The 26,110-nt window shown below is 41.9% G+C and overlaps 1 protein-coding gene across 1 annotated transcript in view; it reads right to left on the reverse strand.

Moving 5' to 3' along the window:
• The window catches only part of dmxl1 (Dmx like 1), a 47,178-nt gene extending 28,910 nt beyond the window's left edge, over positions 1-18,268 (reverse strand). The window contains exons 1-17 of the mRNA XM_079269552.1: positions 18,151-18,268; positions 16,405-16,530; positions 13,112-13,189; positions 12,527-12,605; positions 12,283-12,427; positions 11,890-11,956; positions 11,450-11,628; positions 10,878-11,082; positions 6,675-6,849; positions 5,979-6,155; positions 5,555-5,796; positions 2,869-3,586; positions 2,428-2,549; positions 1,997-2,086; positions 1,368-1,470; positions 1,104-1,223; positions 604-822 (exon numbers count right to left, since the gene is read on the reverse strand). Of these exons, the coding sequence (XP_079125678.1) occupies positions 604-822; positions 1,104-1,223; positions 1,368-1,470; positions 1,997-2,086; positions 2,428-2,549; positions 2,869-3,586; positions 5,555-5,796; positions 5,979-6,155; positions 6,675-6,849; positions 10,878-11,082; positions 11,450-11,628; positions 11,890-11,956; positions 12,283-12,427; positions 12,527-12,605; positions 13,112-13,189; positions 16,405-16,530; positions 18,151-18,237 (2,932 nt within the window). The 5' untranslated portion in view covers positions 18,238-18,268. The remainder of the gene's footprint in view (positions 1-603; positions 823-1,103; positions 1,224-1,367; positions 1,471-1,996; positions 2,087-2,427; positions 2,550-2,868; positions 3,587-5,554; positions 5,797-5,978; positions 6,156-6,674; positions 6,850-10,877; positions 11,083-11,449; positions 11,629-11,889; positions 11,957-12,282; positions 12,428-12,526; positions 12,606-13,111; positions 13,190-16,404; positions 16,531-18,150) is intronic.
• Between the last annotated feature and the right edge of the window lie 7,842 nt (positions 18,269-26,110).

A 26,110-nucleotide genomic window follows, 5' to 3' on the forward strand; every position in this document is an offset into this window, starting at 1 on the left:
TCTTATCAAACTTCTGTGAATGTCTTTGAATCGATTCAAAGATTTCTGTCCGTTTTCAAAAGTTATTTTCGATATACTATGCTGTGCAGCGGCAACACAAGCACAGTTTATAAACAGGCTAAAGTCATCTAGAACTCAGGCAAAACAGTAGTCAGTTAAAAAAAAAAATCTTGTCTTCCGGATATTTTGTCGGCTTTCTAAAACTACAGTGGTGAAAAACATTATTCATTTTGAGCACAATAGAATACATTTTTAAAAATTCCACGGTGCCAATGAAAATTGTTGAAAAAATATCCTGGTTTGTTTGTCAAAAAAGAAATGTCACTACTTTCCTGAAAAGGTAACTCCAATCAATGTTTTCTATGGAAATGTTTCCATGGCAGCATAACAATTTGCACCTTTGTCAATACTGGTGTTGGTAAATACCTCAGAGGTAATAATTGCTTTATCTGAGTTCTGCTATTAGACTGGCATACTTGCCCGGATGGAATGCCTTGTGTTGTGCTCAGGGACTGTGTGCTCCAAGCTGCACTTCACTACCAGAAGACGTTGATAGACCTGTGTCATTTGTGTGCGAGTGCGTTTGCCTTCATTGTCCCTCACCTGCTGAGGGTGTAACACTGATTGCTTCCACCCCTTCAGGCAGAGCCATCTCTTGGCTGTATAACCTGTGTGTTGTGAGGCTGAGGCGACAGGCACTTTGCAGGTTAGAAGTGCAGGGTTTACTCTTCGGAGCTACTGGAGAACCGAAAGTGTCAAAGCTAAACGTAGAGCTGTCCATAGAATAAGCTGAGGTCCCGTCCATCTCCTTCGTGGTCTCTTCTGTGGTGACAGGAAGAGGGAAATAACATTTAGAAAAGCTGAAGTCCCTCCCAAATGATTTGTTTTAAAACATTACTTTGTGACAGACACTGAATTAAAGTAATCTGCGTCGAGGAGTCCATAAATATATTCTGTAGTGTGTTCAAAAACAATTAAAGTCTACATGGACTTCCAGTTCTTGGGCAAAAACTGTCTTACTGTCAGTTATTTTATTTGATGGTAAATACAATTTTTTGCCCCCACACCCTGTGAACTTTAAGTCTTTTGTTCAAAGTACCCACCCATGGTGATGGGTCGAGCAGCAAGATGAAGATGCCACATGTGGAGGAGCGAGCGACCTGTCGGGGTCAATTCGACCACAACAAGGAAAAAACGTGCCGAGAACGTCGCCTTGCTGGAGGCTGCAGGGGAACAAAAACAGACGCACGCAGAATATTAATGAACAGGGCGGCTGTTAATGTGTTTGAAGGTGGTGCAAAGGTTTGGTATCAAACCTCAATAATATACACATGTATAAGTAGCTTTAAGAATGATTTTGTCCATACCAGTGTGAGGAGGATCAGGAGGTTGCTGTGTGCTCTCTGTTCTCTCACTGCCGAGGATCAGATCCTCCTCAAACACGTGCAGGAGCTGAGTCTCCTTCCCCTGCTGTGGAGGACAACAGCAGCCATTATGAAAATACATTCGATGCAGACACTAAACAACATGCTTCCTCCACTGTGGAGCTGATGTGCATGCTCGCACACCCGATGTGCATGCTCGCACACCCGATGTGCATGCTCGCACACCCGATGTGCATGCTCGCACACCCGATGTGCATGCTCGCACACCCGATGTGCATGCTCGCACACCCGATGTGCATGCTCGCACACCCGATGTGCATGCTCGCACACCCGATGTGCATGCTCGCACACCCGCACTAAACCGGCCTGAGGGGACGAGAGAAGGTTTTTATTATGTCATGGTTGACCTTTCACAGAAGTCTACTGCAGACTTTATGCTACCAAATACCAATGCTCCAGAATTAAACTGTGGCTTTTAAACATGTTACAGTTCATATATGCTTTATTTCAGGGGAGACGTTCATGTTAATGACCTTTTCATCCAAGATGTTTACAGTGTCTGCCTACAGTCAGAGAGTTAGTGAAATTAGTTTCTCTTTATGTATACTTACAAAGTCAGTAATGGTATCCAGCTCTATAATGCACCCTGGTTTGGCTGTGGATTGCTGACTGATGATGTTAAACACCTCCCCAACATATTTCTAAAGAGAAACAAACGTAATATAGTCGCATTATTTGGGCATTTATGTCAAAACATACAATCAGTGAGCCAATTGTGCTTCAGAAAATGAGAAAAATGTAACTACTATCTCTGCTGCCATTGTCATAAATAAATCATAAAAACTAAATATCAACCGTCACTTCGTGCTGGATTCTGTAATTAACACTAAATAAGTGACAAGACAGCAAATCGACAACATATTATTGCCTCACTGATTCTTTAAAAAGGTCCAAGCGGACACAGATTTGTTGTGGTTAAAAAATAGTCACTGCGATGCCGACTATACCCTGCAGAGTTTGAGAATCCTATTTAATGACTTACTGATATCTCTGGATTGGAGAGCTCACTTAGGAGTTTCTTAGCTTCAATAACAGCCTGATACAGCCTGAGTGAGTGGCCGTCACTCGCTACGAAGCAGGCGCTGGGAGAGTTACAGTACACACCTAAAGAAAGGAAGCAAGACAGAAAAACAGTCAGATAAACTATGTATACCACGGAAACTGTTATTAGTGAGATACTATTTAGATATTTAAAGCCCTCATGGATCTGTTCTAAAAACGATATCAATGGAGATTTGGTCCAATGTCCCAACGCTAGTCTCATTTAATCATATTTATTCAGTAAAATATAATTTCATTCATATTACTGAACCAAAATAGCTGTTTGGTAAACAAAAGAAAGAGACTAACTTAAATGGCTAAATTGCAGAGTATCCCCTGTCGCTTTAAAAAATATCTCACAACAAAACAATATTTTTCTCACCTAAACAGCTGCTGGGAATGAATGTGGGCAGCCAGGCTACTTGAGCAAACGCTGATGCATGGAGGGAATTGATCCGAGCTAGCTCGGAGACCCCTCCAGACAAAGACAGCGGGCCGACAGGGTCCACTCGCCACAAAATCAGTTCACTGTAGATTGCGTTGGGGTCCTGAGTCACTGCACCCAGGGATCCCCGGCTGGGTCGTGATCCCCGGGGCAGAAATGGTGGATGAGAGAAACCACAGGAGTAGGCGTCCGGAGGGGCCAGGATGCTGTCTGCCTCTGGCGTCCTCAAGGCGTTGTGGTGCGAGGTGGTGAGGAGCAGAGGCAGTAATGAGTGACAGGCCAGGTCCTTGAGGTGGAAGCGGTGGCCACAGTACCTTGACTTGTGAGAGACGCTGAGCACAGTGGAGAAAGCAGAGTCCTCTGCGAAGCCGACTGCCCACTGGTTCAGGGAGCCATCAGCGTGTTTGGAAATCATGAGGACGTTGGGGGTGAAGATGCTTAGTCGGAGACTGCTGCTGGGTGCAGCTTTTCCTTGACCCCCGTAGCTTATCAGAGCAGATTTGGTTTGAGGCAGCGTGCTCCCAGGTGGCCGCTGTCTGCCATGTTGGATGGCCAGATCCACGTTCTTGTTGCAGGCATACATGACCACACTGTGGCTCAAGGAGATTGCATCACCTGCAGGGAACGCTACAGGTATACGGGACACAAACGACACCTGAGAGAGAAAGAAAGACAACGAAGCAATGAAATATAGAGCAAGTGGAAGGTTCCTGATAAGAATGGCTCGGTCAATCAAGTAATTGTAATTTAGCTTTAAATAAGCGTACATTAGGAAACAGCTTGGGTTCAATGTGAACATGGTAATGACAAACGGCACTGAAGATCAAGAGCTCATTTTAGAAAAGAGTTACCTGCAACACAAAGCGAAAACTCTCCTTTTCTCCATTCAGAAATTAAATGACAATGATTTGAAATACTTATGCAGATAACAATAATACCAGGACCCTGTCTGTTTTATCAAATGTAAGCAGTCAGGCCTACTCGACCTGAATGCCAATGAAACCGTGGATTCTTTTAGCCGCCTTGCTTGAGTGACTAACTGCCACGTCACGAGGCTCTCATTATTTCACCACTAATAAAATGCATCAAGAGACTTATGAATTTGATATGAAGTCACGCATAATTGGAATAGAATTGACTAAACGCCTGGATGAGAAGTCATTAAAACAACTGGACCATCACAGCTGCCAAAATGATTTACAACCCTTTTGAAAAGACAAATTAATTATTTCCCTGAGAAATACAAACAAGAGCGACCAAGTAAAAGTCTGCTTTGTTGACAATGTTCATTTAATTTGAAAGGAGAAAATAAAATAATATTTGCTTGCTGTAGTTTCCCCATCATAACACCATGCATTTTATTATCAATCTTGAGGGATTAAGTTTGTTCATAAAACATCTACAAATAAAAAATAAAAAATTTAAAAAAACTTAACTGCAGGGCGAGAAGGAGGTATTCACACTTCTCGGCTCCAAATAAATAGTTCATCGTTTTCCTTTTTCAAGGCAACGCTTCAATCTACAAGATCTTCCTCAGACACGTGTGAAGGAGAAAAAACAGCCATTTCTTATAGATGCAGTAATCTACGAGAGTTCCTTCAGCCCATTGATGTCCGTGTGCTGACCTGAGGCCTGTACTACGAAGCGGGATTTGGGGTTAGCGAGGTACCGTCAGAGTTTACTCGAAGGTTTCCAGTCCTCCGACAGTAGTTCTAATGCTGAACACCTAACCTAGCAGGTTATGTTCAAGATCAGCAAATTATCCGTGTGTATTCTGTAAAATGAACGTCTGGCAGATGTGTTATTATGGCGTGTGGCAATATTTTAGCCGTATTCTTTCACCTGCAACGTCTTACCAACTGTCCTTCCTTCATTTGTCAGTTTAAACTGTTACTTTCAGGCTGAATTATGTGTTTAACTTCTTCATATTTCTCTGATATTGTAGTTTTCTCTTTTGTAAAATGTGCCTCTCTGCTTACAGCGTACTTGTCCATGTTTGTGATTGGTGATATGCTGCAAACACGTCCCATTTATGTAACCGTGCTCTCAGCCGGATTGAGAAATCCTGATCTAATGAGTTGATGACCAGCTTGGTAGGACCGTTTAGCTGGATTACGGTTGTTCGGGTTCATTAAACCTGATACCCAGAATATCTTTTGGTTATGTTGAACTGGCTTTGTAGCGCAGGCCCTCAGAGGCTGTCGAGGGCCACTCGTGGTCACTGAGGTTTGTTTTGTCACGTTCGAGGACATTTACTTCCGCATGATGCCCGTTTAACATAATGAATGAAATACAGGGGGGGATAAATAAACGAAGAGTGTTTGTCTACACAGTAAATCATCTATCGAATGTTTGAGGGTTATTTATTTGTGCTTTAAAATGTAACAATCAGAAAATAAACCTCAGCTCTCTCGCGTAATCCCTCTCTCTTTGGCCATTTTGAATTTTTAAACGAGTCAAGAAGCCTAACTTTACTTTGAATGTTATCAAAAAGACGAGAAATGCTCCCTCGTCCCGGCAGTTGAAACACAACGAGTACCTCAGAAGGTTCCTAGTCCCTGGTGAAAGCTCCTGCGGTCGAAAAGGGGATGAAAAACATAAACCACATCAACAGTGAGCGTACCTGAGCTTGTCTGAACATGCCTGGCTGGTATTCATCTAACCAGTCGACGTGCCAGACTAAAAGAGAGCCGTCCATGGGATGAATACTGAACAACATGTCTGCCCCTTTATTCCACTCTTCTAACAACACGTCCACCTGGTGCTTCACGGCTGCCAGAGAAAGCTCTGCAGCCTCAGGACCCTGCGAGTCACTTGGCCCGCTTCTATTATCTTCCTCATCAACGTTATCCTCATCGTCAGGCACTGGAAGAGAATGCAAATCATAGTGCCCACGTGTGAATTCAGAAAATCAGTGTGAAAGACTATTGCAATATGTAACGGTCCGGCTTTTAGATTGCAGGCTAGTTTCCACAGTGTTATTCCAGCATCATACACACACTGCTTCAAAGAAAGTATTAACGCCTGATCCAAACATTTTGCTGTACCTTCATGGGAGCATTCGTCCTGTTGCTCCAGGCTGCCTCGGAGCTGCTGCAAGAAGACCTCCATAGCTAAAGTGAAATGAAGCTCTTTGTTGTTGAGCCAGTGGACGGTGAACGGACCTCCAGGTTCCTCGTCATCCACAGAACTCAGAGAGGAGATGGAGGGCAGCAGAGGAATGTCTGTGATCAAGACCAGACGAGATGAAGAGGGTTAGGTTGAGAAAAAGAAGGCAAAGAATACGAGAGATTTAAGTTACATTACATTCGGGACATGCAGGAGTAAAATGAACTTTCATGAATATTAGCATGGTTGACAGTATGCTGACAGTATGCTGAAATTAAATTCAAGCATTCACATAGCATTCTACAAGACTTCTCCGCCTCAGGGCTCACAAAATCTACAAGGTCTGCCCCACAAATCATGCTTAAGCAAGTTAAGTTAATCTGACGTTAAATAAACAACCTCAGGCAATTTACAAATTGCACCATTTTTTGCCTCCGACCTGCAGCTGATTTTATTCAAGCAGAGCGAACTATATGCTTCCTCTATGGTTCAGGAATAACTAATATGTCGCAATACTGGAGGCGTCCTACGTTCTCTCCTCTTTAAGAAGCACCATCTTGTAGCTCCTTCACTTGATTTGGAGAGTTTGTTTGGTTTCTCAACTCGTCACAGAAAGTGATGTGTTTGAGTCTGACCTGTGGCCGGGTTGATGCTGGCAGCGATGTGGAAGTGGCAGAGAGCGTTGGCATGCGGCACGCTGCTCCTCTTGTGGCTGTAGTGCCGGCTCTGATGGTGAGGCAGGCAGCCAGTCAGAGACGGCTGCGGGACGTCCCGGTAAAAGGAGCCCTGCAATGATTCTTGAAAGTTCAACTGGAAGGGAAAACAGTCATTATTCACGTTAGATAATCAATAGACAAAGTTGAATGAGACAACGAGAGATTGCATGAATCTCCAGAGAGATTTGGATGTTCTTAAATGACTTTGTTCTGGAGGGTGGGGCGGGATTGTTACACCACATTTCAGTTCTCAGCCAGAGCTGCTCTGGTGGACAGATGCGTGTATTTGGGATGGGAATTTAATTCAATGTTATAGATGCTTCAACAACATTTAGGTTAACTGCCCAATTTAGAGGTTGACCGTTAGTGGATTTCTTTTGATAGTTTGGAGCAATAAAAAGCCAATTTACCGGCGATAAACAACCAATAAATCTGAATGAAGCATATCTGACGCTATTACAGACTGTACTTACTGAAGAACTGTTGAACTTAGCATCAAAGTCAAAGTAATAATACATGAACACATTTTGATCAACACATTAAACTCAATATAATTTAGAGCCAAAAAAAAAAAGCCTACATGAATCTGAAACTGAACATCAAACTAACCATCAGAAATCTAGCTGAAAGAGAGAAGTGACAGTTTATCACCGTGACACCAGCTGGAGTTTATCACGCGTTTTACTTCTGTCGGCTACTTTTACATACGACCATTTTTAATTAACCATTTTCTGAGACTGGCTTCTGTGGCTTCTGTCTGGCCAGGTTTACGTTGTTAAACGCCACTAGAGCAAAGCATTAATGTTTGTGCATATTCCCGGGGTGAGGAGGAGCCTAAGGTGTCATTTCATTACATGAATGGATAGTTACGTGGCTGGACTATTTGAAAAAGACAACATTGAATTGGAAATTTAAAGCAACAGTTGAATGATTTATTTTCCTCCCTGTCTTGTATTGGAACGAAGAGCTCATAGTGTTGTGTTAAATATTCAAGATATAACTTTTGTGGGGAGAAATGAACTGAAAACGGATCAGACACGACATCGCATCACTTGCCGCAAAATCAGCAGCTCACTGGGACTGCCACGGTTAAGCCCACATGTTCTAAGTTTTTAATGTAGTGGAGAAGAGAATCTCAGTCAACATTAAAAAACGTAATTCAAAGTCAGTCGAGCAATTATGGGTAGAGAACACCGAGAAGAGTGGAATTAAAGTTAAACTGTATTTGGTACTTTCTTTTATTTCTGTTGTTTTTGCAGTAACATGTAAACTTTGTAAAGTGTATACTTCTAGACTTGAGCCTCTGTTAATGCTAACGACAAGGTTATAAACTGTAACAGCAGTCAGGATAAAGCATCTTAAGGTTCATGGAGATTATTTAACATAACGATGAGTTTCATTTCCACAGATTTTATGCAGCTTCTTCGCTGTAACATGAGTAATGTAATAGAGCTGTAGGGCTGCAGTTTCTCCAAGTATTATTGAGATGCATGTGCTCATCACAACCGCAAAGACGTCCGTAGTCAAATATGTATAACATCTGTATTTTAACTCACAAAGCAGTACGAAACTACGGAGGCGCAAAGCATAACTAAATACCTCAGAATCCTGCAGGAAGCTCTCATATACTCAGTGGTGGAATGTAACCAAGTACAATTACTTGTTATTTACTTAAATAATTCCATTTTACGCTGTTTAATAATTCTACTCTACAAAATTATGGAAGCCAATAATAATTATGCATCATTGTAGATTAAGCGCCCCAGCAGTATACACAGTAATTACAATAAGACCCACCGTTACCTGCTGCGACATTAAAGTGATGAACACAGTAATGCATCAATGATAATAATCCAATTATATAATATAGATTATTAAAAAAGAAAAGAAAAAAAAAGAAAGAAACAAGCAACTCTGCAGTAGGAGTACTTTGTATATGTTGATGCTAATAATTTAGGAATTACTTAAGTAAGATTTTGAATGCAAGTTGTTTTCTTTTTACTTTAGAGTATTTCTACATCGTGGTATAGCTACTTTTACTGAAGTAAAAGATCCGAGTTCTTCTTCCATCACGTTACTTACTTATGAATATTAATTTCATGGAAGCAAACATATCCTGCTGTTTAGTTTAATCCAGAACTGGGAAACCTAAGAATGACAGGAGTGCAACCGAGGCTAAATCCATGAAGCATCAGCATGACATATCGGTTCAACTGATCCTGGAGCTGCACTGCAATGTCCAGCCCATCAGAGTCACGTCTGAACAACTGCAAAGGCCTGAGGTGTCTGGACAAAGTTGATAAAGTAATAACACCGTATTACTTAAAAGGAGCTGTATTTAACGTTGTGAACATTAATATAGCAACAAACAACTATCATCTGCGTGAGATATAGTGGAGTAATGTCTACCCGAGCAGAGGATGAAGTCGCTCTCCCTCCGTTTGATTCAACTCAACAAATGTTTACTTTTTGAGGGATTTTGAGGTGTCACATTTATATTTCCATGAAAACTTTTCTCAGAATTATCTCAATAATTTAGAAAAACAGGGCAAATATTTTTGTTTTCTCAAGTGAATGCATAACATTCCATACAAAGCATATACGAATCATTTTGAATGGTATAATATGTAGAAAATGAGATTGTGGTGGAAATCCCATATCACTGTCTCCTGAGGAGGCTCTCAAACAACATCCTTATCTATAAGCGTTGGGTTTAATCATCCTGATTGATTTTGTGAGGTAACTTGAACTGCTCATCCCACCCTGAGGCATCACACTAAAGTTAAAGAGTTTAAAATGGAGATATATTAGTTTCGCCCATCCATTCAGTTTTGTAGGGAGAGAGAGAGAGAGTTACGCCAGACTGGATCATGCAGCACAGACTGATATTTTAATGAATAATTCCACACGCAGTGGGGAAATTAGCATACCTATTTTGCCTGTAATCTAATGAGCCCTGAGCTCTGTAAGTGCCAGTGAGATCCACAACCATTTTGATGTCCACATCAAAATGGATGTTAAGTATTGTGTTTGAGGACCAGCTAGGCTGTCAGCGACCCCGCAAGTCACTTAAAGTAGAAGACCCCTCCATTACAGATGTGAACCAACAGCAGCTAAATGAAACAGAAAGACAAGCAGCAAAAGTTAAAGTTGTAATTTTGAGGTGTTCCACAGATTACAGAAAGGAGGCCGATATTCTTCACCGGCACTCGTCTTAAACCTCTTAAGCTTCAAAAAGCACCTTCATGTCTGATAGCCAATTCAGTTTCTCTTTGAACTCCACTAAGCCGCTGTTTCTTCTTTTATCTCATTCTCCCCTTTTGTGCCGTCATCTCTGCAGCACCCGGGTGTCCGTCATTAGCAGGAGTGACAATACAGAAGACCAGAGGTCATTTGTGCCTTTTATTTCTCCACTATTAGTCAAATTAGGTCGATTCTCTTTGCATTTTGGGACCAACAGACAATATTCTCATGATTACAGATTTAAAAATAATGCTTTCGATTCCGACAGAATAAAGTTGTTTTGACTGCTGCGAGCACTCCTTTGATTATTCAGCTTTTGTGTACATTTGTCAATTTTAATCTACGAACTGATAATGGCATTGAGAAATATTACACATCATTATAGAAAACTGTATAATTTTAAGTTCTCTTTTATGGTGTGATTTGGGATCTAATGATCAACTTCCTGCGCTCTTCTTAAATAAATGTATGTAGTTATTATATTTAGTAAGAGACACACTCACTTTGTTAGAAACGCGCATCTATAACTACGCATTTAATACAACCGCCCAGAACTCAATTCTTCCTTAAAGATTATAATGTTTAGTTTTTCAGGTCATTTTGGCAGCTGAAGTTAAAGTGCTCTGGAATTAAACCAGATTATGTTTGAGAGAGAACATTTTGTCCACCTCATTTGTATTAATATGGGTAAACAAAATTATTAATAGCATTCAATATCATGCAAAACAATTCGACCAAACTACAGCGTCTGAAATGACAATAAAGTTGAAGCAACGAGTCTCTAAAACCGTCATGAAAGTAGAATTTACTGCATTTGTTTTAGCTAGTTGTAACAAAATAATAATGAAGAGAACAAAAACCTACATTAGAGTAGCTCACTTCTTGTGCCGTCCTTCCGTGCAACTTCCCATTGCAGGTGTTGCTAGAGGGGGGGCCACCACATCTGGGTGTGTCACCGTGTTGGCCAGAAGCGTGGTTGTTTTGGTAACCCGACAGGAGGCCGTCACCCGGCAGGAGCGTCTCCGCCCAGAGCCGACACACGCTGTCCTTACAGCAGGTGAGCAGGACGTTACACGCCGCGCCTCTGTTAGGAGAGACGAAGGAAGGATGTCAGCAATGATCATCATCTAATGTGCTGATAACAGACAGCAGAAACACCTTCAGTGAGATAAGCTGCAGTAAAAGGTCAGAAAGTGAAGATTAGAAAGAGTCGCAATGACACTGGTGACAAAGAAGATGTCTGAACCTCGTCTCTTCTGATTTACTTAAAAGGAAAATGTTACAACAATTAGAATAGGTGGAATAAGGGACAATGGTTTATAATTGCAATCAATTATTGACAGGCTGTTCTCACTTTTGTCAGCTTAGGTCAAACTGAACTAACTGAGAAAATATATGAATCATGGCTGCGGCAAGGCGGCTGTGAAATGTTGCCTTGGCAGCGTCCGTACCGCGGCATGTACGTGCTGGTCTTCCTCCAGGAGAAGCCAGTAACGGAGCGGGGATGGGCCAGGTAGACAAAGGAGAAGGCCAGGTCTCCCTGGTCACTGGGTTCTGGAGGTGTGAAGAGTCTGGAAACACCCAGCTTCCACTTCGTGGTGTTGTACCAGACCTTCACCAGGCAGTCATCCTGAGGAGGAGAGATAGAATTGATACCACGCTGCTGAATGTGCCATTACAAGCTAGAGCCATCGGGTTGTAGGCAACAAACACCAAAGGAGGTACTGGTCAGTTGCTTTACAATTACTTTCAAGCTTACAGTGTTTGGCAATGCAAACATAAACTTGTATCCACATAATACTATATACACCGCTATAATACTGCTTCTGTCTGATTAATGTCGTGCATATGACTTTAGAGAACGTGAAATCCTGCTAAAAGCTCGACTTACCCGACCAGCAGTAGCAAAGAACTCCCCATCAGGAGAGAACTTCATTAGACTGACTTGAGATGCCATCCTTCAGACAAACAAAGACATGTATTCAGATTCTCAATACATGTTTCTTTTCAGATATAAAATAGGCAGTAAATAATGGCTACCGTTTAAGGCAGATTATAATATGTTGAAATTAATCAATTACAACTAAATTCAAAGTCAGATATATTACAGATAATATCAAAAAATATTAAGCTGGTTTTACTAAATTGTCCATTTAGCACATAACTAAAAATAGTGTTGATAAGTTATAACCAGTTTGAGTACATTTAAAGAATAAAAAGGCAAGCAACTCAATCCCCATGTTAGAGAGCTTTGTGTGCAGATGTTGTTCTAATCAGTTCTTACTTGCTCTGCCAGATGCACATCCAGGCAGAACTAGTCTCTCTGGTGGTCCTTTCTGTCTGCGTTCCCCCGTCCTCCGCTTCATCTTTCACTCCAGCAACATTGGACCATAACTGGAGGCTACTAGAGCCGGTTAAGAGCATGCTGCCTGGATACACAGAAACACATTCAAAGACATGTCTTGCATCATATGGAGGATATAATTGCATATCTTGTTACATTTAGAGAGAACTTTGTATGAAACTACCTGTGGGGTGCCAGGCCAGGTATCGCACCATAGACTTTAATACAAACTGACCGGTCTTCTGCCATTGGCAGTTCAACTTCTGTACAGAAACAAATACAAATATTTAAAAAAACTGACAGATTAAGAAATGAATCACTTAATTTAGTCCCTTGTATCAGTAGTTACAACTGCATAACAAGAACCAACAGTGACGTGGATCACATGTGAGCCACATGTGCTCAGCAGCCGTAATACAGGCCACTTCTGCAATGAAAGAGGTACTGAGTCGTATCTAATCTTTCCATTCCTTATGACTACTCTTGAACTTCTCTAACAATAGAAGGGCATTCAACACCGACATCACAAACGTCTGCACCCAGTATACACCAGGAATAAACAGCCAAATGTCACAGTGACTTCATATAATATTTCAGGAAGAGTGCATGCGTCTGAATTATTACCTCTTTTCCTGGTAACTTTCCAATGACTTTTAATATTCTGCTCCATTTCAAATATCAAGAGAACATTGTTGAAAGAAACCTTGTTTTTCCAGGATGATCTTAATACATGCATGACTGTGTCCTGAAGATAACGTTGGCAACTCACAGTCAGTGAAGTGTCTTTCTGATCTGGATGCTGAACGGGCTCAAAGACGCACACGATGCTTCCATAGGAAGCTGCAATCTGTCAGCAGGAACAAGGAAACATGTTAAATATCAACACGTTTTCTGATACAGTGAAAAGGTGTCACTGAAAACATATCTGCACGAATCACAAATTACTCCGCATATTGTATTCCAATTCTAAAACCATCAAATTATTGTCGTCAATTACATTTAAACTAAAAAAAACAAAACCTTTTCTTGTGAAATGAATTACTTTAAAGTTTTTAAATACGATTAACTTTAAGATTTAGACAGTAAACAATGAGTGTAGGTCCTTGTTCAAGATCCTGTTTGGGAGCAAAAAAAAACCTGGAAAAACAACAAAATACCTTGAGGATATATCAACCCAGTGTTTAGTAAACATTGACTTATCTGCAGTATGCACACCTCCCGTTCATGCGCTGCTTAGGGCTAAATGCTCGAGTGCTTTCCATGGGAGCCACAGTCACGATGTTAAACTGACTGAATGTCTGACAGTGAACACAACTAACAAGCTTAATAAGGTCAGGGTCTTGGATAATACAAGCTTGTCTCTATTGGGGAAAATAATATGCCGACTGTCACTGAATGAATACCGTGAGAGGAGCGAGACACACACACACACACTAATGTGCATCTAATCGACGCACACACACACACACAAAAGCAATCACATGCACAGTCTCAAAAAATCTTTTGAGACAGACAATGGCTCATGGCATGATGATACATAAGGAAACCGTTTTTAGGAAACAGTCCACGTTCAATCAAATTCCAGTGGAGAGCAAAATGTAACACGTCTACGCTGTATAACAGACAGTATGCATGTAATGTAAAGTATGAGAGCAGCAAAAAGGGAAAAAATGTGAGTTGCAAAAAACTGAATATCCTTTTTTTGTGTTATGACTACTAGTCTTTGGTCAGATTTTCATAATACCCCAGCTGAGTGATTATGTTATGCTCCAATTTGAGTAATGTCCCACAATAATGTTTAATTTGGACTAATTACACCTTCAATGTAATGACTAAGGAAAATACATGTTTCATTGCAGTGGGTCATTCATGCTTATAAAATGCATCTGAAGTGCCAACATACAGGTGTGCAGAACTAAGCTGTGTAAACTAACAGCATTGCAAATATCACAGCATGAAGAGGTGGAACCGACTGAGCATGCTTAAACGAGAATCTAGACCATGCGAGGTTACTTCTGACCCGACTGAATTGGATTAAACATCACATGAGGAGAATGGTGAAGGATTTTGGTGTGCACACTTTCTCTCTCATTTTAATGAACTCTGGTGTTGCTCCCTGCAGTTTTAACAAGACTACCACAATCCTCAATTAAAAAATAAATCAAATTACAGTGATGGGCTAGCAATAATGACTTCTGCCTTTAATAGATATAATATTTCCCTAAAAATAATCTCCCAGTCATTAATAACGACCCAGTATTAGTGAGTGGCGGTGTATTTTCTCTCCACTTCTTATTTTGCTGTGTTCAGGACATTTTGGGGCGATAGCAAACAGCCCGTGGACCCCATGTGGGTAACCCCCAGTCAATAAGCAGGGTGTACAGCCCGCTCTGATTCCCAGGTGGAACCACGCAGCTTTGTGACGCACCGAGGCGACAGAGGGGTCGTTACGTCGCAGGGTGTTTTAAGGTGCTTCTGTTTGTATGCGTTTCTCCGGTCAGTCTCTCCGCTGTGTGGCGCTGCGTTGGACTGTGTCAGTGACTGAGCTGAGATCCGGATAACCAGCAGGATGAAGCGTGCCTTGGGCTGCATTCGTTCATAACCCGGCACCTTCCCACAGGTTTGTGAGGAGGTGCGGATGTGTTCATGTGTGCTTTAGAACGTCACTGCCGTGATACAATCAGAAGGTGACGTTTCATTCTTCTGATTCACGGCTTTGTTCTCGTGATCACCGGCCTCTCTTTTCATTCGCTCTCTAGCTCGCTTGACCACTGATGTGCTCTCTCTCTCACTCGCTTCTTCGTTCGTTGAGCTGGAGAGGAAAGTTTTAAACTCTGTGTTTACAAACAGAAACTGACAATGTAACATATTATAGTAATTACAAATGTATAAAGGTGTTGTAATACTGGAATTCTCCCTTTTATTTGATTGCAGCATAGTTACTCAGTAACTAAGCGGAATCGTGAATACAGTGACTGTAGCTTCCATAAAAAAAGACAAACACTATAAAGCACTATATCTACCGGTGGTAAGTACGTGATATCGTCATAACTTTCTCCATCAATGCCACGGATATTAAAACAATACAAGCAAGCTGGTACAATTATTATCAACAAACTCTGCAGAGATTTAGCACAGATATTGCATAGATTCAGATCTGATCTTTCACAGTTAGCTTTTACGGCATCACTCTATAAAAGGTAAAGTTCCAAAAGCATAAACTACTCAAAGAACCCAAAGCAGCTCGAGCTGGGCTATCAGCGAGTCAGCAAGTGTCGTATCTCGACTAGTCCTGTAGCAACCTGAAAGTATATACACAAGCTATTCTCTTGTGCGACAGCTTAACTCGGACCAAAGCTCAATAAGAAACATAAAGACCACAAAACATTAATGCAGATCTGTCCCAGATATAAATTACAAAAACAGACCTTTTGTTTGTGGCAACACTTGAACCCATTTTGGAGTCATTAAAGAGCTTATCAGTGGCATTACATCAGCGAAATTGCCTGCTGTACTACTACTGGATCTACAGGGTGGATTTCTTTCTCACTGCAAGTTGATAACAGGAAGCGAAAGTTCATTAAAACAGACTTGACGTTGCAAACACATCTCTTCCCTGAAAACACGAGCCGTGAACACTTCATGAGAGAGCCTGCCACTAATGTACCCGGCAACAAAAAGATACAATCTAAAACTAAATCTGAGAACAGAGTCCTGGACATTTTAGCGGCGTTTGGGCGAGATTCATCAGATCGATACGATTCTGCTGACACTGAACTGAGCCCGACTACCACACATTCCCCCCTAGGAATGTGTGCAGTTTGATCTCTTTCAAACCAATGAACAGCATTAAAACGTTGGGTATGAATTATATTATGGTGGCAACATTTTCTGTAGCAAATTCTTTATCTCCCATTGATCTACAATACAATTAAATATTTTACCTTCCCAGCGATAACAGATACACATTCATTTAAACTGCAATGTTTGTGCTCAACAAAAATGGATTGGTATTTCAGTCTGAGGGCCCAACAGGAGAGAACACCACTCCATTACTCTTACCTGTCCACCCTGCAGTGAGCAGTCGACACAGCAGACCTGGATGTTGCCATGTTTGGCCCCCGGGATGATCTGCAGTCGCTCAAAGTCACTGCCCAAAATCACCACGTCACAACCTGACGCATAGGCCTATCGGGAGAGAGGGAGGGGAGAGAGAGAGAGATGAAGAGGTCACTCGGATCCACGCAGAAAGGATTGCATGAGGGGGGGGGGGGGGGGGGGCCGGTGTGGCCGCATCAAACAACCGACGTACGACAGCTCTGGAGCACGAACAGATAAGATTAGAATTCAATGCTCTATTTCTGTGGCTCTCAGAGGGAGATCTTCACATGAGCTGTGATTCACCGTGACTCTGTCTCCTTCACAAGAGGACGGGCAAACAGAAATAGTTCTCCTATTGATCCACTCTCTGAATAGCATCGCGGCAGTATCTCACAGAGTTGCCATTGAGATCACAGTGCCAAAGCAGTCAGCGGTGTGCCTTTCAATTTCAGACACAGTCCTAAGACCTTCAGGACGTCCTGCAGTCCAGAGATGAGCTTCTGCACTTTTAAGCATGACCTAAAACTGATATATCAGTTAACATTGCACAAGGAAATAGGCTACATTATAATGCAGTTAGCATTGAAAAAAATAAAGCATTTGCGTGCGCTAACACATCCCTATCTGTTATAGGTATGATGGAGGGAGCTCTTTGAGGCCTTTGTGGGACAAAGAGAAGGCAGAAAGTAACGCATAACATAGATCACGCATGTCTGTAGTGCGGCCCTCCGCTCTGCACTCTGGGGGCGGAGAATGTGATGGTGCAGAAAGCAAATATGAAATATTGAGCAACATTTGATTTGAGATTATAACTGGCTTATGTCTTTCACAATTGAGAAGTGCTTATGGAATAGTTAAGGCTCACTAGCACGAGCGCAAATAACACTGCTTATGATAAGCATGTGTGATATTGAGATCATTATACATATAATGATGCCTCTCACATTTAATTTCTACCATCTGTGTCGCCAATTTCCCGTCTCCATAGTGTTCGTGCATATGGGTCAGAGTTTCCGTACAGGTGCGCACATTCTCCTGTCAAGTTGTTTTTTTATAAAAGCTTTTGCGTGGGAAGTGGGGTTTGCGTCTTTCAGGCCTCCTGCTGGTTCGTACCCTCCCTACCCAGTGAGTTAATCCTAGGTTGTCTCCTGCAGTGCTTTACAATAGAGGTGTGCTACCTCGCCTGACAGAAAGACACCTACATCATCTAAACATATTGATGCACCCAGTGCCACATATGACACTATTTTGAGAATAATTGTCACGCAAAGTTAGCAGTGAGTGAGAGTAATGAGAACTAATGAGAGCTTTTTTTTGTTCACAACAGAAAAACTGCCACATAAAGAAAAATATTTATTTTAATAGTGATAGCTCTGAAGTGTAAAATGTTTCTTTAACAAAAAGGTATGAAACAGGGATACTGAACTTTCTTGTCCTGGGGGCCACTTTTGCAAAATGACATGAGGCCAGGGGCCAGTAAGTAACATCCAGGGCTTAGCCTGGACCTCAGTCGCGGGGATCCTCCCCTGGCACTTTTTAATAAACAAGACATGTTACTTATTTTGAGGCATTTGTTTGCACCCTGGCACCTTATTGACAATAAAAATGTTTTAACCCCCAAACCAATGTAAATCTATTTATTCTTATTGTGTATTAGGAAACGGTCACCTGGCCACCCAGCCCCCTGTAGAGCCTGAAATATCTTACCGTGAATGGCACATTGTTGACGCTCCCTACAGAGAAACAATTGTCTCCGGGGTTGACAGCGCCTGTGAGGACCTGATGGAGATTCATGACTCTTATTTATAGTCCCCTTGTGTTACTTTCCGCTCTCTCGCTTCTCAGAACGCCCTCCCACTCCAGGTGAGATTCACGGGAAACCATGGGAAGGACGTATTCATCTTCGCCTGTAGCCTGTGATTTCACTTCAGTGTCTCTACAGGATTGCTCTACGGAAGAGGAGGAGGGCAGAGACAAAAACAGAGATGTAAACAGAGAATGTTTTGGTTCAGTACACGTCCCTACTAGAGCATATTACTACCTCCTGGATATTGAATGCAAATTGATTCAATGCTCAGCATGTGAGAGGTTATTAAGGAGGAAATAGATGCATATTGTTTCTGTTGAATTATATTGTGGGCATACAGAGCATCAAGTGTTCCTTAACCTTTTCTGCACTAGTCAAAAACTCCATGAAATTTGCCTCACAATGGGACCATTGCATGAAAACATACTGGTAGTATTGTGAGAGGACTCACTGCAAATAAGCATCAAATCCTTTCGTAACACAGACAGCTGAAAATGGCATGAAAGCTCACTTGATCTTGGTTGCTTATCTTAAAACCTATGCCACTCGTGTCTGCTGGTTATCATCAAGGGTTCTTTCACCGAGACTCAACCGTAGTCGGCTTCTTTATTGATGAACTAATTAGTATGTATAGGAATTAGAGTCAGGTAGAAAACACCAAAGGTAAATATGAGGGAGTGCTTACTGGGAGCTGCACAAGACCTCGGAGAAGCAAGGCGATGCTATAGTAGCCGATGACGCAGAAGTTCAGTGTTGCATAATCTCTGGAGGGCAAGAATTTCTAACAGCTTTTGTTCACTGCCCAGGTGGAAATTATTGTCATGTGTATTCAATAAAGAGGCAACTGTATGACTGCAATAGCTAGACTTTTTAATGCATTACAATTTGAGAATATTTGAGTGGGTATCAACCGATAACACCAGCACTGTCTTAAGAAATATATACTGCAAGTACAGTATTTCACCTCCGTTTGCTGGTCCAATAGAGGCCATTATGGCCATTATGAAAAGGGTGCAGGGCAGGTGTCTGTGAAGTGACTCAGTCTCACTTACACCTTTATTTCACTTCAGGTCAGTCTCCTTTGTTTTAAAACTTGTTTGACAGGGTTCATACACTAAACTTTGTTGCAGGAAGCGATGCATCGATACTGATACGGTTATCGCCCCAATAATGACTTAAGTTGCTGTATTGATGCGTTAACGTGTTCGATTTCGCTTTAGAAAGTTAAGAAAGCAAAGCCTGTTGTAAGCTTACACATAAAAGTATCATCCCAGTCACTTCCACACAGTGAGGCATCCCGCTTATTAATTAAACACTGGTATTGGATCGGAACCGGTATAGTCCGATGTCCTAAGCACAAGTATCGCATGGAGGGACAGTTGAGTCACCTGACATACACAAAATAAAACATCACGTCTCCAGAAGCCTTCCTGACATACTGCTGGCTAGCTATATTTCACTTTTGGGGCAAGGTACATCACTTATCATTTCAAACGTTACATCACAGTATAATATATTTCCAACAATGTCAAAATGTGGTCTGCCACAGAATACAAAGTGCAGCATTACATTTAGGATAGTTTATGACCGGAGAACATGCGAGTTGTGTTCTCCGTGCTGCGGCGACTCACGTGATAGCGTTTCACACACCAGCACTCAAAACACACCGATTGACACCACTTCTGACTAACTCTGTGACACCCGTAGGCATCGAACAAACAGCTGCTTAAGTGTCTCACTGATTTTAAGCAAACACTTCATACATTAGCTCATGCTAACTACCCGTGTTTTCAGTCGTCGAATCCTGACGCTAACTTAGCTGTCAAGTTTAGCTAACGATAGTCATCTGCAGTTCAGTTTGTAACAGAAACACCGTAACACGAGCAGTGTTAGAGACCGTAATGTTCTACTTACCTCGTGTAGCTACTTTGTAACATGTCCTGCAGATACAGCAATAACAGATAACCCTAAACAGCTCCTGTCTCTGATGAATTTAGCTCTCCAATGGTAAACGTTACGTCTCCTTAGTTAGCAGGCGTTAGCGCCTACTAGCTTGTGGAGCGCTCTTTTAGCGAGCTCCTGAGCTAGACGGCTAGCTGCTACGTTAGGTCACTTATGGCACACACGCAGCGCCTGACAACCTCTGCTCGCTAAGACGAGTAGCTTTATAAACACTTCTCAAAGTGCTAACCACACGAATGAGCCGACATCGCCCCGAGGTTAGCAAATAAAACGCTTCCAAAGGGGAAGCTTTTCCTTACGTTGAAGATGTCATGATTATGACCGCTTCGCTGCAATGCATTGTGGTCCTTGTAGTTGCGTTGTGACATCGGCGCGAGGCCCACAGGCTTGCAGTGAATCCGTCAGGTGCGGCTGCGTTGCACTTTATTTGCAGTAGCCTATGTGGATGAGGAGGACTTTGCCCAACCTACCTAAGGCTACCTTGCTCTAATACATAATTACAGTGTGAAAATGTGGAGAAATATAAATCCTAGACCTAGACTACTTTAACAGTGACCTTAAAGGGGTGAACATAGCTTTTTTCAACCACCATTTAACTGATCCGCAGTGTCAAGATGAGCAACCAGCACATGTGAGCTAAGTAAACACAGATCCGTTGGGACGCATAAACTGATTAAACCATGCAGAGGACAAATTTCGTATATGTGTAAATGTAAATGACAATAAACTTAACTTAACTTAAACATGTGACCACACCCACCAGTGATGTCACGGTGAACTGACACACCCTAAAGGTACATGTTGCATCACCACAGTGAGGTGAGAAGTCAGCATCTATCAATGTGTCTAGTATTTCACTGCAAAATAAAAACATCCCTCTCACAGCTGCATTCACACAGTGTGTGACACACAATTTAAATGTGTCTGATGATTTGTAGATTCAAGGGTTTGTTTATTATCCTATATACATGTACTATGTTTCTGTGTCAGTCAGGCTCTCTTAACTTCTTGTTTAGGTCCAAGACATTTTGCTGGACCACCACTAACGCTACGATTTAAACCTCTAACTTTCTTAATGTTGTTCAATTATATTCTACAACGTTTGGTCATCAGATGTAACTTCAATCTAAATACATATTTTAATCGCCGTTCTTGTCTGAGATGAGGAACAGATTTGTGGTGGGAAGTGAGAGGTCCTTGTATTATGCCTATAGATAACCACAGGGTGTCACTGTTGCTCAATACTCTGGGCTCCAGTTTCCTCTGCCCACTTACAATGGTTGAACTGGACTATATTCTAGTCTATATCTCATGATCAGATGTTTTCTTAGTTTTGTTTTTTACGGTATTCCTGAACATATTTAGCTTTTTCCTACATTCAAGCCTGTATAAATATGTGAAATTATTACTTATAGATAATGTAATGAATGGCTGTTATTAAGTTGAGTGAAAGGTGGCTCCAAGTCTTGCAAATATGGTCAAACTCCTTCATTGCAATATGACAATTAATGAGCACAGAACATACACAGTGTAAGATATAATATTGGCAAAATAATATTTAGCCTCCAGCTCACTTCTTAATTTCTACTTGCACATATTTCTGCACATTGTGCCCTAGCTCCACTGTTGATGGGCAAAACACTGTTGAATGGGGAAATGAATGAGGAGGGTGTGGGGGTGTGGAAGGCTTCTTACTCGATTAAAGCATGAGGAGATAAACGGGACAGACAGTCGCCATGAATAATTAAAATGACTGACATGTCAGTGACATTAGGGAAGGTTGGCGACATTTATCGCCTTGGCAGTTGGATGGTGGCAATGATGAAACTGTTGACTTCCCAGTCAGGAAGTAGGTCACTGCATTATTAAAGATGCAGTTTTATCACTGTGATAAATATGATTTGCAGTTTTGATAAACACATACATGACCCTTGTATCGCTGCAAGTTAAATATATGTGCACTAGATGTGAAAAAATGAAATAATTGACATTATATTCTTGCACACCTGCACACCTCTATACACACACACACACACTGACACACCATCCGCCTTGGTGTAATAACATCACCCTATCTCGTTTCACCATCTCGGTTTTCTACCATGGGTTTGACTTTGAACAACATCCACAGAGTAAATAAAAGAGAATTCTTTCACAGACAAACTCTGGTCCACGGTGTATAGAGGATATTACTGTTCAGTGTGGTATTGAATTCTCTGAGTTTGTGTTTGAGCGCCTTTGCCAGCAACAGTTTCTTTGTAGTACAGACACCCCAAAAGAAAGAAAAGAAAAATGACTGTTCTACACTCTCCCATTTGAAATTGGATATAACTATGATAAAGTTGAGTGTATGTTATGTGTTGAAGCTCCCTGCTGTGCAACAACATGGTCTAAATGGCAACAGATGATGATACAGAATTCAAGGCTATAATGATTATGTTGCATTTTCTGTTAAAGTGAGCATGCACTCTCAGCCGCAACTGTTATTTCAGTGGTATAGGGAGCTGAAAGTCCTAAAAATATCATCTCTTTATTTTGACGCAACCTCCTTCTCGCCTTGATCTATTTGTGACTTTTGTTACTATTTGTGTTTCAATACAAATGACAGTGTATAGTTTTTAGAACCTTTGATTTTTTCCCCCACCGATACTTCATTAGGTGTATTGTAGGTACTCGTAATCTATGTCGTGTGCTATTTTTAAAAAAGATACTGAGCTACGACTGTGTGCATCTGATGCATCTGTTATCTTCTTTAATCTCTTTGAAAGGCAGAATAGGAAACAAAAATCCGTTAATATCCTCATGGTCATGAAATTCTTGATTTGTGGTGTGACAATTGGTTACATTTTGATCTAACTGGAGGAATAAAATAATATGAAACAATTTTAAAAAAACAGTCAGAACCAACTGTTTACATTATTGTGTCACATAAGACACAAGAGGGCAGTGTTGAAATACATAAAAATTCGTGCTGAGGAGCTGAGTCTGTCCTACCTGTCAAGTCGCTGCAATTTAACCTCACGACCAAACACACACTTGGTTGCTGCGTAATCCGACTGTTACATGTGAAACAGGTACATTGCAAACTCAAAAACACAGGCAGGCAGAAATACCCCTCAAACCACTGGCCTGCTCAGTTTTAACAGCCATGTAAAACGCATTTTCAAATTACACCAACATAAATCCTGATCATCAAATTGGGGTCTCGCTCCAGATAACATGAAGTGAGCCCCAGCTGCTTTGGAGGCCTGATTCAATCCTTCCTGATGCATAATCCATGAGTTTTCTATTTTCCCCCTGAAATGTGAGTTGCCTCTTTGAAGTGGTTTGTGGTATTATTATGCTGCGGTTTTGACGAGTAATAATGTTGATGTCTTGTATGAGCTGTAATTACTGGATCTGGAGGTAGGAGGGCAATGCCAAAATGGGCTTGAAGTTTTGGTGTGGCCGTGCTTTGATGTTTCCCGAGTGTGTGTGTGTGTGTGTGTGGGGGGGGGGCTTTTTCCACAGGGGGAAGGGGGGGGAAACACCCAGAAGTTGCTGAACTTTGTCAGACAGACAGGGCAACACGAGCAACCAGCAATGCGAAGCATAATGGCAAATGAAGCCAACTGCTCTTTTGAGGAGACTAACCATTTAACGCTCAGCTTTGGTAATCACATAAATGATGAATACTCTCATCTAGAGGTAATTACCATTATCTTTTAAACGCTCATCAGATGATCAGCTTTCATTTTGGTACCTGTAAAACTGCACCGAGAGGGACAATGGGCTTTGTGTGCTCTGAGTAAATCTAACCAGCTGCACTGCACTGCACGATAATAATGTTTTTGTTATTGCCATCTCTGGCAGACTTTCCTTGTTTGTAATCCACCGACTCATCCTCCTCTGCACCATCATTTCAACACTGTCATACATTTCTGCATAATGCAGTGACCTGAGTAACTGCTTCCTTGGCTGTGAATCTTGTTGAGTCAACTGGAGTTGTGCTTGTGTGTGCTTGTGTGTGTGTGTGTGTGTGTTTTTGGCAGTCAGTGTGCGCGAAGGCCTGCGTACATTAGCGGCGTGTATCCATCTGTGCGAGTGTGCGTCACCGCACTAGGTGTCTATGAGTGCGTTTGTGCTGCTCTTGAGCCTCAGAGGTGACTGGGATACGACAGGAACAGGCTGTCCAGGAGGAAGAGGGGTTAGCAGGCAGCCGGCAGGATATCCCATCACATCAGGGCTGCTTCTGCTGCGCCCACTTTGCTACAACTCTTCCCAGGAAGAGGTCGGCAGAGGTCAAGCAGGCCCCTCCCTCTGTCATTATCCTTCCATCACCTGCCGTCCTCTCTGTGCTGACAACAGAACTTTCTCCTCCGTCTCTTCAACCTTTACTCTCGGAAGCAGCTTTAGCTCTTTTCGAGCATGCTTGGCACCCACCCCCTTTTCTTTTTTCTCTGACTTTGCCTTTATGATTTTCACATCTTTTTTTGTTTCCCCCTCCTCTCCATCTGTTCCCCAGCTCTCAATCCTTTCATAGCCCTTTTACTTGTCTCTCTTTTGATAGCTCTACATCACTCTCAATTTCAATTCCTGCCATGTTCTCTCGCAGATACTGAGACCTCAGGGGTCCCTCTTTCTGAGATCTTTTGTTGAGTCTGCAGCTGATCTCGAGATTGCAACAGCGATACACCCACTGCTGCTTTCACAGACAGACTGAACTGCATTCTGTCAGAGGAGGATCTCTGGTGAGTCTTTTAGCAAGGGAGGAGAGGACTAGCTGCGCATTGTGAGGCCTGATAGCTCAAAAATACAGCTAAAATCTGGGGCAAGTGGTAATGCAATATGGATGTTATGTCATCGTGAATATTTCATGATACACAACAATGTACCGTGATAGAATAATGTATGGGTATTGACTAAACCGAGCAACAGAGATGGTCATTTGATGTCTTTATGTTCCGAGTCAATATAAGTGAAATCTCTCAGCCATCTTTGCAAGGCACAGTAGCTGCCTGAAAACCGAGCAAACTTCATTCACTTAACTCACGTTTTAAACAGCACATGAGCAAACAAACGTATCCCACTGAAAACTGGAGGTTAGCGATTTGCATCTTACTTATCAGATATTAAAATTCACAAACTTGTGCACGTCTTTGTACTGCGGATCCCTCCTTGTTAGTCAGCACTGAGACGCTCCGCGGTTCAGTCGTATTCGAGCAGCACACGCCTGGATACGTTTCGACTTTGTTGGAGCTCGGGTCTCTTCATCGTCAGATGCCTCGGCATCACTCTCTGTCTGGCTGCCTCCTCCTGTCTGAGGGAGCGCGGAGGTAACTCGCTTAATGAGGAGACAAGAATATTTTCCCAGGATTTTAAGGAGAGATCACAGAGCAGAAGTCCAGAATCACAAATCAGATACAGATGAAATACACTTTACCAAAGGGATCGTCTCTAGCTCCTGTCAGAAGAAACCACACTCACGTAGAAGTGATGTCCAAGTATCCCGTTTGTATTACCTTCACTTAAATGATCCGTGATTTAGGTGGATATCACATGAACGCAATCACTCTTGTTGACCTAAAATCATGGTATCACGTCATGAACGATGCACTGTCAGTATTCTCCACAACATCAAATGATCCGTTTGTGGTGAAATGTCCAATCCAGCCTTTAGTGTCGGTGATGAATGTTGAATATACCTGTAATGGCTCTCGTTGGGCCATTATCCTCCATGATATCTGGTCATTATGCCTCTCTGATTTATACTGCTTCTGTGGACCCTCACCCACAGTGACCTACATTCACTTTCATCTCACCCATCAATCATTTAGCATTTCAAAGCAAATGCTCTGTGGGGGGACACGGAGGGCTGGATCATAATGGCATTAATTCTCCGACGACGCTGTAAAAACT

Source organism: Melanostigma gelatinosum, assembly GCF_949748355.1.
Source record: "Melanostigma gelatinosum genome assembly, chromosome: 6".
Lineage (NCBI taxonomy): Eukaryota > Metazoa > Chordata > Actinopteri > Perciformes > Zoarcidae > Melanostigma > Melanostigma gelatinosum.